Source organism: Anomaloglossus baeobatrachus, chromosome 10 (assembly GCF_048569485.1).
Source record: "Anomaloglossus baeobatrachus isolate aAnoBae1 chromosome 10, aAnoBae1.hap1, whole genome shotgun sequence".
Lineage (NCBI taxonomy): Eukaryota > Metazoa > Chordata > Amphibia > Anura > Aromobatidae > Anomaloglossus > Anomaloglossus baeobatrachus.
The window spans coordinates 196448982-196469023 of record NC_134362.1 but is presented as its reverse complement, the minus strand read 5'-3'; the positions used below and the strand labels follow the sequence as shown (position 1 = coordinate 196469023).

Here is a 20042-nt window from a genome sequence, read left to right as displayed (position 1 = left end):
AGACTAACTGTTTTCCCGCCTCCAGGCCTGTGAACTCCTCGGTGGGTGGGGCCAACTGCCTGGCTCCACCCCCCCCTGGTGTGGACATCAAGCCTGGAGGATAGTGACAACGCTTTTAGGTTGACTGGTGTTACCTAATCGGGAGGGGGTGTGGTGTTGTGTGTGACTACCTGGGACGACCTGGATAGTCCAGGGCGTCACACAAGCACCATCGTACACCGCCCCCATACGCAGGCACCATCATACACCGCCCCCATACGCCAGCCCCATCATACATCGCCCCCATACGCAGGCACCATCATACACCGCCCCCATACGCCAGCCCCATCATACACCGCCCCCATACGCAGGCACCATCATACACCGCCCCCATACGCAGGCACCATCATACACCGCCCCCATACGCAGGGAAAATCATACACCGCCCCCATACACCCAGACTCAGCGGATTTGTTAAATTACAACTCCCGATCCTTTTTTGCTCCCGGTAGAAAAGCCGGTGTCAGAGATGTCTGGGACTTACCCTCCTCTCCAATTAAAAGCACATGCACACTCGGACGAGCTGAGCATGCATACCTATGGGGAGTCAGGACATAAGCTGTCCAAACGTAAAGGAGTAATGGCACCTTTATTGGCACATGCCAGGTGGAGGTCTGTTATGGATTTCGCATGGGCGCAGCCGCCTTTGGTTTCTCTGGTGTCTAGGAGCGTCGTCCATCGGTCTGCGCTATTCCAAAAATGGCTCGCACAGTCAGTAAAGGATTATTCAGGGCCGCGCGGAAGGGATGAACGTTTTCCAGCCTTTCACAATGGGAAGGGCGTGCTCCGTCTGTCAATGCCCAGATCAGTGTCAGTGGATGTAGAACTCAGCTGGAAAACTTGTTGCAAAACTCAACTGAGGACCAAGGAGCGAGAGATCTGCCAGACAATCCTCCATCGCCGGTCCCTCAAGACCGGAGAAAACAAATGGCCGTGTCAGCTCAAGACAACGAACGCTACAAAAATAAATACAAAAAAATGAACACAAAAGTGAATAACCACAAAGTATTCAGAATCCGACTAGTAGCAAAAAACAGCTGACGACGGAGAAATTGTGCAAAATTCCCCTGGTTCCCTCACCGGGTCTGCGGCCTTCATACATAAAGAGTCTCTGAGGTCTTTATTCCGCTTGGACCTCGGGACCGGTTTCGACATCGCTGTCCTGGCCACCGAGAGAGAAAGGGGTTTTATGAGATTTATAAGACAATAAATTAGTTCTATTCATGATCAAAGGAAAAGTAAGGACGTCAGCGATCAGAGCAAGGACGAAAGCGATCAAAGCAAGGACGGCAGAGATCAGAGCAAGGACGGCAGCGATCAGAGCAAGGACGGCAGCGATCAGAGCAAGGACGGCAGCGATCAGAGCAAGGACGGCAGCGATCGAAGCAAGGACGGCAGCGATCGAAGCAAGGACAAAAGCGAAAGAAGCAAGGACAAAAGCGATCAGAGCAAGGACGGCAGCGATCAGAGCAAGGACGGCAACGATCGAAGCAAGGACAGCAGCGATCGAAGCAAGGACGGCAGCGATCAGAGCAAGGACGGCAGCGATCAGAGCAAGGACGGCAGCGATCAGAGCAAGGACGGCAGCGATCAGAGCAAGGACGGCAGCGATCAGAGCAAGGACGGCAGCGATCAGAGCAAGGACGGCAGCGATCAGAGCAAGGACGGCAGCGATCAGAGCAAGGACGGCAGCGATCAGAGCAAGGACGGCAGCGATCAGAGCAAGGACGGCAGCGATCAGAACAAGGACGGCAGCGATCAGAGCAAGGACGGCAGCGATCAGAGCAAGGACGGCAGCGATCAGAGCAAGGACGGCAGCGATCAGAGCAAGGACGGCAGCGATCAGAGCAAGGACGGCAGCGATCAGAGCAAGGACGGCAGCGATCAGAGCAAGGACGGCAGCGATCAGAGCAAGGACGGCAGCGATCAGAGCAAGGACGGCAGCGATCAGAGCAAGGACGGCAGCGATCAGAGCAAGGACGGAAGCGATCAGAGCAAGGACGGAAGCGATCAGAGCAAGGACGGAAGCGATCAGAGCAAGGACGGAAGCGATCGCCGTTTCTCCAGTGAAAATTAGGCACGAAAAGCCGGTATTTCAGGTGACGTAACCAAAGTATCGGCCGATCAGTCACCCAATCATCATCCCCTCTGTTGGGGGACAGTTTGGAGGCCCCCTTAAAATTAAATGTCCCCTAATGTTCCCCTTACTGGCTTCTATGGACATCTCCACCCCTCGCTCTCTGTAGGAGACGTTGGTAGACTTTGCAGGAGGCGGCTGGTGAGAAGGTTAGACCTCAATTATGTTTAATCATTGGTCTCAGAATCTTACAGACCCCATTATTATTACCACTGAGGGGGGATTATACCACGTCTAGCTCTGATCACTGCTATTTTCCACATGGCCTTTTCACATTGGCACTATCAGACTGTATTAAATATACAAGGCGCAGGAGTTTCCAAGCAATTGCACAATAAATCTAGAGATTTTGTGCCGCTCTTCTATCCAGAACCAAGATATTCACAAAGTTAAGGTGAGCGTCCAATCTGTAGAAGGCCTCTACCTGCAGCGGCTCTAGTGTAAACGCCTCAACACGGACATTGTAACGCCAAGAAATGACGCGGATGATGGAAAAAAAGGAATCAAAATCTTCAAAACATGTGGCTGTATTGAGCCTGGAGTCTGAGCCACATGGCGGGATCCCGGCACCATCAGCCGCTATCAGGTCATTAACGGTCGTATAAGGAAGGTTCTGTCCATGAATTCACTTGTACAAATCATCAAGATCCTCTGTTGGAGGCTCCTGTGCAATCACCAACCAATTATGTCCCCAACGTGAGACAAGTCCGGACACATTTAGTGCACACAAGCTGGTCACAGTAGCACGAGTGACAGGCGGACTGCTTTTGTCGGGTTCAAAAAACGGCTCCTGGGACACTTTTGGGAATGGGTGGACCACTGTTCACATTATCAAAGCAATGTAACACCGCACTGTTAGTTAAGACTTGTCCGCCATGGCTGCGGCGTCTCCAGACTTGTCCGCCATAGCTGCGGCGTTTCCAGACTTGCCTTGCATGGCTGCGGCGTCTCCAGACTTGTCCGCCATGGCTGTGGCATTTCCAAACTTGACTTGCATGGCTGCGGCCTCTCCAGACTTGTCCGCCATGGCTGCGGCCTCTCCAGACTTGTCCGCCATGGCTGCGGCCTCTCCAGACTTGTCCGCCATGGCTGCGGCCTCTCCAGACTTGTCCGCCATGGCTGCGGCCTCTCCAGACTTGTCCGCCATGGCTGCGGCCTCTCCAGACTTGTCCGCCATGGCTGCGGCCTCTCCAGACTTGTCCGCCATGGCTGCGGCCTCTCCAGACTTGTCCGCCATGGCTGCGGCCTCTCCAGACTTGTCCGCCATGGCTGCGGCCTCTCCAGACTTGTCCGCCATGGCTGCGGCCTCTCCAGACTTGTCCGCCATGGCTGCGGCCTCTCCAGACTTGTCCGCCATGGCTGCGGCCTCTCCAGGCTTGTCCGCCATGGCTGCGGCCTCTCCAGGCTTGTCCGCCATGGCTGCGGCCTCTCCAGGCTGAGGCTGGAAGTGTCGGGATGTCTGTGACGTTCATACTTGATACTAAATAAATCAAGACGTTTTGAAAATTTTGTTTCTATTTTTTCATCAATTATAGAACATTAACTTCCATCCTGTGAGTTCCATTATCCCGTCACTTTTTCTTCTTGGTGTTGTATTATTAATGTTGCGGTGCGGAAATCAAGAGTCACGACACTGGTGTGACCACACGGTGCGACTTAGCGCACACAATGCTTTTGGCGCCTCGTGGGCTTTCTGTGCGCCATATCCTCGCTCATATCCAGAGATTTACCCTAGTTTCTGACAATGACAGTGCGTCTGTAAATCCGCGCTCGCTCCCACCTCCCGCTATTCTTTGTCCACAACTTCAAACTCTGTAAAATTGAAAAAAGCTGCAAATATTTGCACAGAACGAGCGACCGCCAAAATCTGGAACTTTTTTTTTCCCTCCAAGTTTAAATTGCCTCGATTGTGTAAACTCTCGGGCACAAAAATTGTGTCCTGTTCTATCATCATAGAGATATAGATATATTCTATAAAAAATATCTATATATATAATTGCCTTATTCTGTCTGTCTGTCTATCTGTCTGTCTGTCTGTCTGTCATGCTCCAAAATTGTGTCCTTACGGTGACACAAAGCTGATTGGCCGCTGGGCTCGCCATGGCCCCGCCCCCCCACACGGATTGGCCTCTCGCCCCGGCTCTCTGCAGGCCCCGCCCCCCTCACGCAATGCACGCTCGCTCTTGCCCAACTGACACGGAGCTCCGACTCCCAGGTGAGTACACACACACATCAGATCACACTCACTCTCACACACACTCACACATCACATCCACACACTCACAACATCCTGGGATATCGCTTGCTTCTACACCGGCTCCGTCACGATCCCAGCGGCGCCAGACATAACCTTGCGATGCTGGGATCTTCACGGAGCCCGTGAACGCTGTTAACCATTATACACATCGGGTAACTAAGGTCCCTTGGTTACCCGATGTGTATCATAGTTAACAGTGTACACCGGCTCACACTCACTCTCACACACACCTCACACACACATCACATCGGATCCACACACTCACAGCATCCGGCGATATCGCTTGCTTCTCGGCCTCGATACTGTGCTGTTGTGACCTTCCAGGACCTGCCGGAGGATCACATGGCCAGAAGCATGTGGTATCTCCGGATGTTGTGAGTATGAGCGCGTATGTGCAATATCGTCAATGTGTGTGTGCGTGAGTGTATGCGATCGGGTGTGTGTGAGTGTATGCGATCGTGGGCGTGTGTGTGTGTGTGAGTGTATGCGATCGGGTGTGTGAGTGTCGGCAGAGGAGCATGGCGTGCTGGAGGAGGCTGGGAGGAGAGAGGCTGATCCTGGGGAAGGCTGGGATGGAGAGGCTGATGCTGGGGACAGAGAGGCTGATGCTGGGAGGAGAGAGGCTGATGCTGGGAGGAGAGAGGCTGATGCTGGGAGGAGAGAGGCTGATGCTGGGGACAGAGAGGCTGATGCTGGGGACAGAGAGGCTGATGCTGGGGACAGAGAGGCTGATGCTGGGAGGAGAGAGGCTGATCCTGGGGAAGGCTGGGACAGAGAGGCTGATGCTGGGGACAGAGAGGCTGATGCTGGGGACAGAGAGGCTGATGCTGGGGACAGAGAGGCTGATGCTGGGGACAGAGAGGCTGATGCTGGGGACAGAGAGGCTGATGCTGGGGACAGAGAGGCTGATGCTGGGGACAGAGAGGCTGATGCTGGGGACAGAGAGGCTGATGCTGGGGACAGAGAGGCTGATGCTGGGGACAGAGAGGCTGATGCTGGGGACAGAGAGGCTGATGCTGGGGACAGAGAGGCTGATGCTGGGGACAGAGAGGCTGATGCTGGGGACAGAGAGGCTGATGCTGGGGACAGAGAGGCTGATGCTGGGGACAGAGAGGCTGATGCTGGGGACAGAGAGGCTGATGCTGGGGAGAGAGAGGCTGATGCTGGGGAGAGAGAGGCTGATGCTGGGATGAGAGAGGCTGATGCTGGGATGAGAGAGGCTGATGCTGGGATGAGAGAGGCTGATGCTGGGATGAGAGAGGCTGATGCTGGGATGAGAGAGGCTGATGCTGGGATGAGAGAGGCTGATGCTGGGATGAGAGAGGCTGATGCTGGGATGAGAGAGGCTGATGCTGGGATGAGAGAGGCTGATGCTGGGAGGAGAGAGGCTGATGCTGGGAGGAGAGAGGCTGATGCTGGGGACAGAGAGGCTGATGCTGGGGACAGAGAGGCTGATGCTGGGGACAGAGAGGCTGATGCTGGGAGGAGAGAGGCTGATCCTGGGGAAGGCTGGGACAGAGAGGCTGATGCTGGGGACAGAGAGGCTGATGCTGGGGACAGAGAGGCTGATGCTGGGGACAGAGAGGCTGATGCTGGGAGGAGAGAGGCTGATGCTGGGAGGAGAGAGGCTGATGCTGGGAGGAGAGAGGCTGATGCTGGGAGGAGAGAGGCTGATGCTGGGGACAGAGAGGCTGATGCTGGGGACAGAGAGGCTGATGCTGGGGACAGAGAGGCTGATGCTGGGGACAGAGAGGCTGATGCTGGGGACAGAGAGGCTGATGCTGGGGACAGAGAGGCTGATGCTGGGGACAGAGAGGCTGATGCTGGGGACAGAGAGGCTGATGCTGGGGACAGAGAGGCTGATGCTGGGGACAGAGAGGCTGATGCTGGGGACAGAGGCTGATGCTGGGGACAGAGAGGCTGATGCTGGGGACAGAGAGGCTGATGCTGGGGACAGAGAGGCTGATGCTGGGGACAGAGAGGCTGATGCTGGGGCAGAGAGGCTGATGCTGGGGACAGAGAGGCTGATGCTGGGGACAGAGAGGCTGATGCTGGGGACAGAGAGGCTGATGCTGGGGACAGAGAGGCTGATGCTGGGGACAGAGAGGCTGATGCTGGGGACAGAGAGGCTGATGCTGGGGACAGAGAGGCTGATGCTGGGGACAGAGAGGCTGATGCTGGGGACAGAGAGGCTGATGCTGGGGACAGAGAGGCTGATGCTGGGGACAGAGAGGCTGATGCTGGGGACAGAGAGGCTGATGCTGGGGACAGAGAGGCTGATGCTGGGGACAGAGAGGCTGATGCTGGGGACAGAGAGGCTGATGCTGGGGACAGAGAGGCTGATGCTGGGGACAGAGAGGCTGATGCTGGGGACAGAGAGGCTGATGCTGGGGACAGAGAGGCTGATGCTGGGGACAGAGAGGCTGATGCTGGGAGGAGAGAGGCTGATGCTGCAGGCAGAGAGGCTGATGCTGCGGGTAGAGAGGCTGATGCTGGCGCAGCATGGCGGATGGAGCACGTTTGGGAGTGCGCAGCATGGGGGATGGAGCACGTTTGGGAGTGCGCAGCATGGGGGATGGAGCACGTTTGGGAGTGCGCAGCATGGGGGATGGAGCACGTTTGGGAGTGCGCAGCATGGGGGATGGAGCACGTTTGGGAGTGCGCAGCATGGGGGATGGAGCACGTTTGGGAGTGCGCAGCATGGGGGATGGAGCACGTTTGAGAGTGCGCAGCATGGGGGAAGGAGCACGTTTGGGAGTGCGCAGCATGGGGGATGGAGCACGTTTGGGAGTGCGCAGCATGGGGGATGGAGCACTTTTGGGAGTGCGTAGCATGGCGGATGGAGCACGTTTGGGAGTGCGCAGCATGGGGGATGGAGCACGTTTGGGAGTGCGCAGCATGGGGGATGGAGCACGTTTGGGAGTGCGCAGCATGGGGGATGGAGCACGTTTGGGAGTGCGCAGCATGGCGGATGGAGCACGTTTGGGAGTGCGCAGCATGGCGGATGGAGCACGTTTGGGAGTGCGCAGCATGGCTGATGGAGCACGTTTGGGAGTGCGCAGCATGGGGGATGCAGCACGATGGGGAGGGCGGAGTATGGCGGATGGAGCACGTTTGGGAGTGCGCAGCATGGCGGATGGAGCACGTTTGGGAGTGCGCAGCATGGCGGATGGAGCACGTTTGGGAGTGCGCAGCATGGCTGATGGAGCACGTTTGGGAGTGCGCAGCATGGGGGATGCAGCACGATGGGGAGGGCGGAGTATGGCGGATGGAGCACGTTTGGGAGTGCGCAGCATGGCGGATGGAGCACGTTTGGGAGTGCGCAGCATGGCGGATGGAGCACGTTTGGGAGTGCGCAGCATGGGAGATGGAGCACGATGGGGGGTGCGCAGCATAGGGGATAGAGCACGATGGGGAGTGCGCTGCACGGGGGATGGAGCACGATGGGGAGTGCGGAGTATGGCGGATGCAGCACGTTTGGGAGTGCGCAGCATGGCGGATGGAGCACGTTTGGGAGTGCGCAGCATGGGAGATGGAGCACGATGGGGAGTGCGCAGCGTGGCGGATGGTGCACGTTTGGGAGTGCGCAGCATGGGGGATGGAGCACGATGGGGAGTGCGCAGCATGGCGGATGAAGCACGTTTGGGAGTGCGCAGCATGGCGGATGGAGCACGTTTGGGAGTGCGCAGCATGGCGGATGGAGCACATTTGGGAGTGCGCAGGATGGGAGATGTAGCACGATGGGGGTGCGCAGCATAGGGGATGGAGCACGATGGGGAGTGCACACCTCCCCCCAACACACACACACACGCGCACTGCACAACACACCACACACACGCACAACACACCACACACAGACACACACACTGGGAACCACAAACAACTGCCCTACACAGACACCCACACACAGACAACGCTGCACACACAAATATACGCACATACCGCACAACACACACATTGCACAAAACATACCTCCCCCCAAAACACACCACACACACACAAACCGCGCAACACACACACACAACGCTACAGACACACAGCGCTCCACAAACAACGCAACACACAAACAATACCGCTCTCACCCCCCGCCACACCCAGACAACACCCAGAACATGTACAGCCCCTACACAAACACTTGGTAACTACACACAACAACATCTATATATATATATATATATAACAAAAATCATACATGAACTACACAATACGTAAATTCTAGAATACCCGATGCGTAGAATCGGGCCACCTTCTAGTATGTATATGTATGTATATGTATATATATATATATATATATATATATATATATATATATATATATATATATATATATATATATATATATATATATATATATATATATATATATATATATATAAATATATATATATATATAAAATATGTAAAAAAGAAAAAAAGTCTACAAATGCTGAACGAGAGGGTAACGCAGCACAAAGCAGAGGACGGCTTTGCCCGTACGATGGAGGAGGCCGCTACCTGCTGCTGTCGGTCGGGGGGAGCTTGTTTTGCCATGTAACGACCGCTCACATCTATGTAGTGGGGGCCATTCATCACCAGTAATCAAAAGCCACTGGTGACAGCCACATCCTCACCCTGAGAGTTCAGAGAGCGGCGGGGACTCTATCAGGGGCTTCATGTATGTTGTCTCCATCGGCCAGGCGGTGGCCTGTTTCCTGTGCCGGGCTGGCAGCCCCGCTGACAGGGACACACAATTTATAGCAATGGTAATCTGCACAGGACGACTTTTCCAGCATTTTGTGTACACAGCCGGCAGGAATCCTGCTGCGGGGAGGTAAAGCAGATCGGAAGTCGCTCGCGGCCATAAGACAGAGAGAAGGACGTGCGGTTTACAGAGAGAAATAGGTCAGACGTGGAGGGGACACGTCAGGACCCGAGCACCGGGAGGTAACTGTGTCACCCCCGCAGAGATGGCCACCCCTTCTGAAGGGACAGCCGTTGGCTCTGTGTCCGGAGGGGCTGCCGCCATATTGGTTGTCAGTATACTGCTCATTTCGTAGATGCGCCTGGAAAAGTGACAACCAAAATGGCTTCCCTTCTACCAACAGCGCCCCTCCTGTCCATGGCTGTGCCCGGTACTGCAGCTGGATTTTACGCTTTATTCTTGGCACACTTTTTCTCTTTACACAAGCTGATATTTTGCTCGGGACTCACCGGGCTTCACGGCGTTCATGATGGCGCGGGAGGACTTCAGCACGGCCTCGTAGATGGCTCTCTGGTCGGCGGTGAACTTCCCACTGGCCGGAAAGGAGCAGGTGATGTCCGAGCTGTAGCAGTAATACTCTCCTCCCATGTCAAAGAGGCTGCAAGAGAAAGACCGAGACATCAGTCATGTGCATAGTAATGACGGGCGACCGCAGGATCTATGGTACAGACGACGGGCGACCGCAGGATCTATGGTACTGACGACGGGCGACCGCAGGATCTATGGTACTGACGGGCGACCGCAGGATCTATGGTACAGACGACGGGCGACCGCAGGATCTATGGTACAGACGACGGGTGACCGCAGGATCTATGGTACTGACGACGGGCGACCGCAGGATCTATGGTACAGACGGGCGACCGCAGGATCTATGGTACCGACAGGTGACCACAGGATCTATGGTACCAGTAATGCTGGCTGATCACAGGACCTATGGTACCAGTAATGCTGGCTGACCACAGGACCTATGGTACCAGTAATGCTGGCTGACCACAGGATCTATGGTACCAGTAATGCTGGCTAACCACAGGATCTATGGTACCAGTAATGCTGGCTGACCACAGGACCTATGGTACCAGTAATGCTGGCTGACCACAGGATCTATGGTACCAGTAATGCTGGCTGACCACAGGACCTATGGTACCAGTAATGCTGGCTAACCACAGGATCTATGGTACCAGTAATGCTGGCTGACCACAGGACCTATGGTACCAGTAATGCTGGCTGACCACAGGATTTATGGTACCCGTAATGCTGGCTGACCACAGGACCTATGGTACCAGTAATGCTGGCTGACCACAGGACCTATGGTACCAGTAATGCTGGCTGACCACAGGACCTATGGTACCAGTAATGCTGGCTAACCACAGGATCTATGGTACCAGTAATGCTGGCTGACCACAGGACCTATGGTACCAGTAATGCTGGCTGACCACAGGATTTATGGTACCCGTAATGCTGGCTGACCACAGGATCTATGGTACCAGTAATGCTGGCTAACCACAGGATCTATGGTACCAGTAATGCTGGCTAACCACAGGATCTATGGTACCAGTAATGCTGGCTGACCACAGGACCTATGGTACCAGTAATGCTGGCTGACCACAGGACCTATGGTACCAGTAATGCTGGCTGACCACAGGACCTATGGTACCAGTAATGCTGGCTGACCACAGGACCTATGGTACCAGTAATGCTGGCTGACCACAGGACCTATGGTGCCAGTAATGCTGGCTGACCACAGGACCTATGGTGCCAGTAATGCTGGCTGACCACAGGATCTATGGTACCAGTAATGCTGGCTGACCACAGGATCTATGGTACAAGTAATGCTGGCTGACCACAGGATCTATGGTACCAGTAATGCTGGCTGACCACAGGATCTATGGTACCAGTAATGCTGGCTGACCACAGGATCTATGGTACCAGTAATGCTGGCTGACCACAGGATCTATGGTACCAGTAATGCTGGCTGACCACAGGACCTATGGTACCAGTAATGCTGGCTGACCACAGGACCTATGGTACCAGTAATGCTGGCTGACCACAGGACCTATGGTACCAGTAATGCTGGCTGACCACAGGATCTATGGTACCAGTAATGCTGGCTGACCACAGGATCTATGGTCAGATCAAAGATTCACCCAATGTCGCCCCCGCTTCGGGCCGCTGGGGTAAATTTGGCGCAAATTCAGACAGTAATGGTTTAGTCTAAATATTGATACAAATTAGCAAATCTGCCCCAGTCAATGAGGAAACTACAAATCCCAGAATGCCCCAGTCTACTCCGGTAACTGCAGTCCGACACTGGTTCTGGTAATCCTGCAGCACCATGTGAAGTCCGGATTAGAGGAATGTGATCCATTGGATACAGGAGCGTGGGCACTGTAATAAAACGCTGAAACGGATGATGGCTGTCAGAACCGCCAGCAGCGCGTCCATCATCCGCTGTGTACAATGCGCCAGCCCCGATTATCATATGAATACAGAGCGGTGGAGACTATAGCGGGAATTCCCCGGGGGACGTGGAGACGCTCGGCTGTAAGACGCGCAGTCACCTGCAGACAATCACTACAAAGAGCCCGGCGGACACGATGGAAGACCAGTGATGAGGGTGAACAGCCCGGTCTCCCCCAATCCTCCACCTTAAAGGGGCGGTCATATTATTTATTAAAGCCGGGGTTTTACCCACGCTAGTGCCCAACCGATCTCCTGGCTTCCACCTCCTGGTACTCAATGGTTTCCTGTTCTGGAGGCTGCAGCCGATCATTAGCTGCAGCGGTCACATGGAGGATGATAGCAGGAGACCGGCGGTGCACATTGCACCAAGAAACGAGTATAGTTGTTTTTTTTGTATTTAACCCTCATCTTTCTCACCCTTTACAAAAAAAATGACTCCGGCGGTGACCTCTCACTTGCACTTAAAGGGGCTGTCAATCAATTTCCACCGCTCGAATGGTCCTCAATACTACGGAAAGGAACAAATAGTGTCTCAGCTCCCCCCCCCCCCCCCCCCCGACCATCACACTTTGCCCCTGCGTGTCTTATCTCAGCCCCATCCTATCACTGCCGATAATCATCACACGACTGTTGGTTCAGCGCAGAGCGAAAGAGCCGGCTCCGATGCTTCAATATTTGCTGCCGATGATATTCAATGGTAATTAAATGATAGCCGGATTGTACTCGGCACAGACGCTGGCTGATAAGCAGATGTGCCGGCAGTTACGAGCAGAATGAATGAGCCGTAATTGGGAAATCACTCATTGACAGCTAATGAATGGGCGAGCGGGTGACGGCGGCGGCTGGTTAATGCCACGTGCAGGCGCCGTACCCTCCGCTATTACCAACCACGGCAAATAAAACGATTAATGAAATCTGGAGCCGCACACGCTTCACCAGCTGCGAGGACTCCGCTCATAGACGCACGGTCATTACCCCCCCCGTTACAGAACTGGGGACCCCCAACTGCACATCCATGGGCACCAGGAGGGGAGAAGGGGCTCGTTTGTCGGATACCCGGATCGTTTGTGTCGGAATTAAAAAAAAAAATCATCGTTCTCAGCAGCACATTGTCCAATGTAAACGGAATGTGCTGCCGAAAATATGGTGCTGCAGGGGACAGGGCGATTGTATCAGCCATTCCTCCGTTCCCATTAGTTTTCATTGACCTTAAACAACCGATCCAATAGTCCATCTATATGGACCTCACCATGTGGCCACATTTTAACACAGTGTCACATTAGTAGTAAATGGCATTTATGACACATAACTGTGGCACATGGCATATCTGACAATTTTTAGGCCACATTTTGGTTGCATTAAAAGACACAGCGTAGCCTCACCAGATGTAGCGTAGCCTCACCAGACGTAGCGTAGCCTCACCAGAGGTAGCGTAGCCTCACCAGACGTAGCGCAGCCTCACCAGACGTAGCGCAGCCTCACCAGACGTAGCGCAGCCTCACCAGACGTAGCGCAGCCTCACCAGACGTAGCGCAGCCTCACCAGACGTAGCGCAGCCTCATCAGACGTAGCGCAGCCTCACCAGACACTCCAACGCCTACCCAGATGTCCCATAGTTTCACCAGACACCCCTCCGTAGCCACACCAGATGCCCCCGTAGCCTCACCAGACGCCCCGTAGCCTCACCAGACGCCCCGTAGCCTCACCAGACGCCCCGTAGTCTCACCAAATGCCCCATATCCGACCTACAAGGGGGCGGAAGGGGATTAGAGAATAAGATGATAGTGCTGAACACAATACAATACTGGAAATTTGCGGTATGTTTCAGAGTGTGCAAATTTATGCAACAATATTTTGTTTTCTTTCCCCATCCGAAAAGGTTTTGGTTTATTTGTGGTGACGGCGCCTGTCCTGAGACCGCGCTGTGTAAAACGCCATCAACATGAAGACGTCAATCACCGCAGAACATAAATGAAAGTCACCGGCTGCATTAATCACGCCCCAGATAAGAGGGAGAGTGCGGCGCGGGCTGAGTCACCGGCTCATGTGCTACAAGGTGACTCCATGGCACAGAAGTATCCGTGACGTGACCTGTAGGTGAGAAGTCAGCGTGAGTCATCATCATATAATGTGCAGACAGGGACACGAGTCCACAGCTCGTCAGGATCATCAGCGAGGCGTGAGATACATCCCATAGGAAGGATCGCCGCGCTCACCGCACCCTACTGACAAGTGCCGCACCGCGCCAGTACAGATCTGCTGGAAGGGGACAGTTACAGAACACCGCCACAGCACATAAGGAAATGGCTTATATATAGTGTTGAGCGGACCCGGATCCGCACGGTTTGAGAGCCCGATCCAAGTCTGACCAGTACCCGGGATTCGGGGTGCACGATCCGGATCCTTTTTTTTTTTGTTCTCTCTCTCTTCCACTCAACTCTACTTATATAGCAACTCCACAGTGCACCAATCAGCCACAACATTAAAACCACCTGCTCCATACTGTGTAGGTCCCCTATGTACTCACACAGCCCGGTACCCCCAACTTCCTAATTATCCTGACCCCTTGCTACCGGTATCATAGCTGCGATGCTCTGCATGTCCTGACCCCTTTCTATCATAGCTGCGATGCTCTGCAGGTCCTGACCCCTTTCTATCATAGCTGCGATGCTCTGCGGGTCCTGACCCCTTTCTATCATAGCTGCGATGCTCTGCAGGTCCTGACCCCTTTCTATAATAGCTGCGATGCTCTGCGTGTCCTGACTCCTTTCTATCATAGCTGCGATGCTCTGCGTGTCCTGACTCCTTTCTATCTTAGCTGCGATGCTCTGCGGGTTCATACTCCTTTCTATCTTAGCTGCGATGCTCTGCGTGTCCTGACTCCTTTCTATTATAGCTGTGATGCTCTGCGTGTCCTGACTCCTTTCTATCATAGCTGCGATGCTCTGCGTCTCCTGACTCCTTTCTATCATAGCTGTGATGCTCTGCGTGTCCTGACTGCTTTATCATAGCTGCGATGCTCTGCGGGTTCATACTCCTTTCTATCTTAGCTTGGATGCTCTGCGTGTCCTGACTCCTTTCTATCTTATCTGCGATGCTCTGCGTGTCCTGACTCCTTTCTATCATAGCTGTGATGCTCTGCGGGTCCTGACTGCTTTATCATAGCTGCGATGCTCTGCGGGTTCATACTCCTTTCTATCTTAGCTGCGATGCTCTGCGTGTCCTGACTCCTTTCTATCTTAGCTGCGATGCTCTGCGTGTCCTGACTCCTTTCTATCTTAGCTGCGATGCTCTGCGTGTCCTGACTCCTTTCTATCATAGCTGCGATGCTCTGCGTGTCCTGACTCCTTTCTATCTTAGCTGCGATGCTCTGCGTGTCCTGACTCCTTTCTATCATAGCTGCGATGCTCTGCGTGTCCTGACTCCTTTCTATCATAGCTGCCATGCTCTGCGTGTCCTGACTCCTTTCTATCATAGCTGCCATGCTCTGCGTGTCCTGACTCCTTTCTATCATAGCTGCGATGCTCTGCGTGTCCTGACTCCTTTCTATCATAGCTGTGATGCTCTGCGTGTCCTGACCCCTTTCTATCATAGCTGTGATGCTCTGCGTGTCCTGACTCCATTCTATCATAGCTGTGATGCTCTGCGTGTCCTGACTCCTTTCTATCATAGCTGCGATGCTCTGCGTGTCCTGACTCCTTTCTATCATAGCTCCGATGCTCTGCGGGTCCTGACTCCTTTCTATCATAGCTGCGATGCTCTGCGTGTCCTGACTCCTTTCTATCATAGCTGCCATGCTCTGCGTGTCCTGACTCCTTTCTATCATAGCTGCGATGCTCTGTGTGTCCTGACTCCATTCTATCATAGCTGCGATGCTCTGCGTGTCCTGACTCCTTTCTGCTCTGCGTGTCCTGACTCCATTCTATCATAGCTGTGATGCTCTGCGTGTCCTGACTCCTTTCTATCATAGCTGCGATGCTCTGCGTGTCCTGACTCCTTTCTATCATAGCTCCGATGCTCTGCGGGTCCTGACTCCTTTCTATCATAGCTGCGATGCTCTGCGTGTCCTGACTCCTTTCTATCATAGCTGCCATGCTCTGCGTGTCCTGACTCCTTTCTATCATAGCTGCGATGCTCTGCGTGTCCTGACTCCTTTCTATCATAGCTCCGATGCTCTGCGGGTCCTGACTCCTTTCTATCATAGCTGCGATGCTCTGCGTGTCCTGACTCCTTTCTATCATAGCTGCCATGCTCTGCGTGTCCTGACTCCTTTCTATCATAGCTGCGATGCTCTGCGTGTCCTGACTCCATTCTATCATAGCTGCCATGCTCTGCGTGTCCTGACTCCTTTCTATCTTAGCTGCGATGCTCTGCGTGTCCTGACTCCTTTCTATCATAGCTGCGATGCTCTGCGTGTCCTGACTCCTTTCTATCATAGCTGCGATGCTCTGCGTGTCCTGACTCCTTTCTATCATAGCTGCGATGCTCTGCGTGTCCTGACTCCTTTCTATCATAGCTGCGATGCTCTGCGTGTCCTGACTCCTTTCTATCATAGCTGTGATGCTCTGCGTGTCCTGACTCCTTTCTATCATAGCTGCGATGCTCTGCGTGTCCTGACCCCTTTCTATCATAGCTGCGATGCTCTGCGTGTCCTGACCCCTTTCTATCATAGCTGCGATGCTCTGCATGTCCTGACTCCTTTCTATCTTAGCTGCGATGCTCTGCGTGTCCTGACTCCTTTCTATCATAGCTGCGATGCTCTGCGTGTCCTGACTCCTTTCTATCATAGCTGTGATGCTCTGCGTGTCCTGACTCCTTTCTATCATAGCTGTGATGCTCTGCGTGTCCTGACCCCTTTCTATCATAGCTGCGATGCTCTGCGTGTCCTGACCCCTTTCTATCATAGCTGCGATGCTCTGCGTGTCCTGACTCCTTTCTATCATAGCTGCGATGCTCTGCGTGTCCTGACTCCTTTCTATCATAGCTGCGATGCTCTGCGTGTCCTGACTCCTTTCTATCATAGCTGCGATGCTCTGCGGGTCCTGACTCCTTTCTATCATAGCTGCGATGCTCTGCGGGTCCTGACTCCTTTCTATCATAGCTGCGATGCTCTGCGGGTCCTGACTCCTTTCTATCATAGCTGTGATGCTCTGCGGGTCCTGACTCCTTTCTATCATAGCTGTGATGCTCTGCGGGTCCTGACTCCTTTCTATCATAGCTGTGATGCTCTGCATGTCCTGACTCCTTTCTATCATAGCTGCGATGCTCTGCGTGTCCTGACTCCTTTCTATCATAGCTGCGATGCTCTGCGTGTCCTGACCCCTTTCTATCATAGCTGTGATGCTCTGCGTGTCCTGACTCCTTTCTATCATAGCTGCGATGCTCTGCGTGTCCTGACTCCTTTCTATCATAGCTGCGATGCTCTTCGTGTCCTGACCCCTTTCTATCATAGCTGCGATGCTCTGCGTGTCCTGACTCCTTTCTATCATAGCTGCGATGCTCTGCGTGTCCTGACCCCTTTCTATCATAGCTGTGATGCTCTGCGTGTCCTGACTCCTTTCTATCATAGCTGCGATGCTCTGCGTGTCCTGACTCCTTTCTATCATAGCTGCGATGCTCTTCGTGTCCTGACCCCTTTCTATCATAGCTGCGATGCTCTGCGTGTCCTGACTCCTTTCTATCATAGCTGCGATGCTCTGCGTGTCCTGACCCCTTTCTATCATAGCTGTGATGCTCTGCGTGTCCTGACTCCTTTCTATCATAGCTGTGATGCTCTGCATGTCCTGACTCCTTTCTATCATAGCTGCGATGCTCTGCGTGTCCTGACCCCTTTCTATCATAGCTGTGATGCTCTGCGTGTCCTGACTCCTTTCTATCATAGCTGTGATGCTCTGCGTGTCCTGACCCCTTTCTATCATAGCTGTGATGCTCTGCGTGTCCTGACTCCTTTCTATCATAGCTGTGATGCTCTGCGTGTCCTGACTCCTTTCTATCATAGCTGCGATGCTCTGCGTGTCCTGACTCCTTTCTATCATAGCTGCGATGCTCTGCGTGTCCTGACCCCTTTCTATCATAGCTGCGATGCTCTGCGTGTCCTGACCCCTTTCTATCATAGCTGTGATGCTCTGCGTGTCCTGACTCCTTTCTATCATAGCTGTGATGCTCTGCGTGTCCTGACTCCTTTCTATCATAGCTGCGATGCTCTGCGTGTCCTGACTCCTTTCTATCATAGCTGCGATGCTCTGCGTGTCCTGACCCCTTTCTATCATAGCTGCGATGCTCTGCGTGTCCTGACCCCTTTCTATCATAGCTGTGATGCTCTGCGTGTCCTGACTCCTTTCTATCATAGCTGCGATGCTCTGCGTGTCCTGACTCCTTTCTATCATAGCTGCGATGCTCTGCGTGTCCTGACCCCTTTCTATCATAGCTGTGATGCTCTGCGTGTCCTGACTCCTTTCTATCATAGCTGCGATGCTCTGCGTGTCCTGACTCCTTTCTATCTTAGCTGCGATGCTCTGCGTGTCCTGACTCCTTTCTATCATAGCTGCGATGTATATATATACACCTACACACAGTATATAGCTGATTTCTTATGGAGCCCCCTTTCAGACGTGCTATGAGTGGCAGCTCATTATGGATATCTCCAGGGTTCTCGTCACCTGTGATCAGACACGTTCTGGCCCCCGGGCCGCTATGTGCCGGGGGCCCCGTTCGCACCCACATTTTGCCGTGCACACTATGTACTTTGCAGGTTTGTTTCCTCTGTGACAGACGCACTCGGGAACAGCCGCACAATCTGCTCTGAAGATCTAGATTTCAAGCAGAAATAACCCCGGAATGCGGTCGGTCCGGTCCGGACGCGTGACCTCCTTTCACTCCACCAAAATCTCCGAGGTGCAAATGAAGGAGCGAATCTGTGCTCCGCAGAACCAGGTGAAAATAATCTGCTTACAGTATTGATGAGGACAGCGAGCGTTGGCGGTAGTGGACCCCCCACCAGGACAAGGAATCATTAAAGGTGCTGTAATCACTGACAATAACTTAATAGGACATTCAGCTGCATTCACCCATGTACACTAAGGACATCCAGCTGCGTTCACCCATGTATACTAAGGACATCCAGCTGCTTTCACCCATGTATAGCTGCGTTCACCCATGTATACTAAGGACATCCAGCTGCGTTCACCCATGTATGCTAAGGACATCCAGCTGCGTTCACCCATGTATGCTAAGGACATCCAGCTGTGTTCACCCATGTATACTAAGAACATCCAGCTGCATTCACCCATGTATACTAAGGACATCCAGCTGCGTTCACCCATGTATACTGAAGACATCCAGCTGCGTTCACCGATGTACCCTTTGAACATTCAGCTGCATTCACCCATGTATACTAAGGGAGCTGAGTTAAGTAATTGACAGGCCAATAATTCACACCCTCGAACAATACCTCTGGATAGGCATGTGCTGAATCAGTGGGCTCACCTAGCCATCTAATGTGCATGAGGCCTCCTGCCTTTATATCAAAGGACTAAGCCAGAGGAAAATGTTCTCCAAAGGATAAGTCGCTGCCACAGGAATCTGACAGCAGCTTTCTCCTCCTCCTCTGTATGGGAGAGTTGGGGAGATAACGATCCGCTCTCCAGTGTGTATGACCGGCCTTAGACGATGGCCATTTAGCACACGACTTCTTTTAAACTGGTAGGTTTTCCAAGAAGACGCTTCAGGCAACTTTTGCTTGTTTTCGGTGTGCTTGGTTTATCTTCGTCATGTGTGACCGCTGGAAATTTTTTTTATATTATTTTTCAATCATTTTACGTCCTCCTTTTTGCTTGTATTTTTTGGGGTCCTTTTTTTTTTATTACTGCTGGGAAAATGCTCCAGAAGAATCCTGGGCGTCCTTAGTCCTATTGACTTGAAAAGTGTAGAGAAAGAATGGACTGGTCGCCTCCTCTAGCCACTTTGGCATTTTAAGAAATGGTTAAAAGTAGTGTTTTTCATTCCTCCGGGCTCTTTTATTTCAGTTGGATTTGATGACGGACCCCCCCGAAACAGGTGTGTGTACATATTCCCTCGGGGTTGGTTCCCAAAGGGTAAACTTACTTGCAGAAAATCAGCTTCATATTAATTGGAAATTAAATTGTACTGTGGATTTTAGTCACCGTGCCGCTAAAATCTGCAGCAACATTTCACCCTTTACGTAAAGAAATTCACACTGACATTTACTGCAGTTGATCCTGCTGTAAAATTACACCACAAATGTCCGGGCTAATGCTTATACATAAAATGCGCCGTTATAGTAAAACCCACCATGAACAATCCGGGGACCCCTGAACTCTGCACAAAATATAATCTGAATTTGAGGTTAAATATTATCCACCCTCCCTCCTGCCCTCCCCCTTTTCACA

General features: G+C 52.9%; 1 protein-coding gene across 1 annotated transcript in view; it reads right to left on the bottom strand.

The window, feature by feature from the left end:
- PEPD (peptidase D) overlaps positions 1-20042 on the bottom strand; it is a 200076-nt gene that overhangs the window by 17715 nt on the left and 162319 nt on the right. Inside the window, 1 exon segment of the mRNA XM_075325191.1 lies at positions 9624-9772. Coding sequence (XP_075181306.1) covers positions 9624-9772 — 149 coding nt within the window.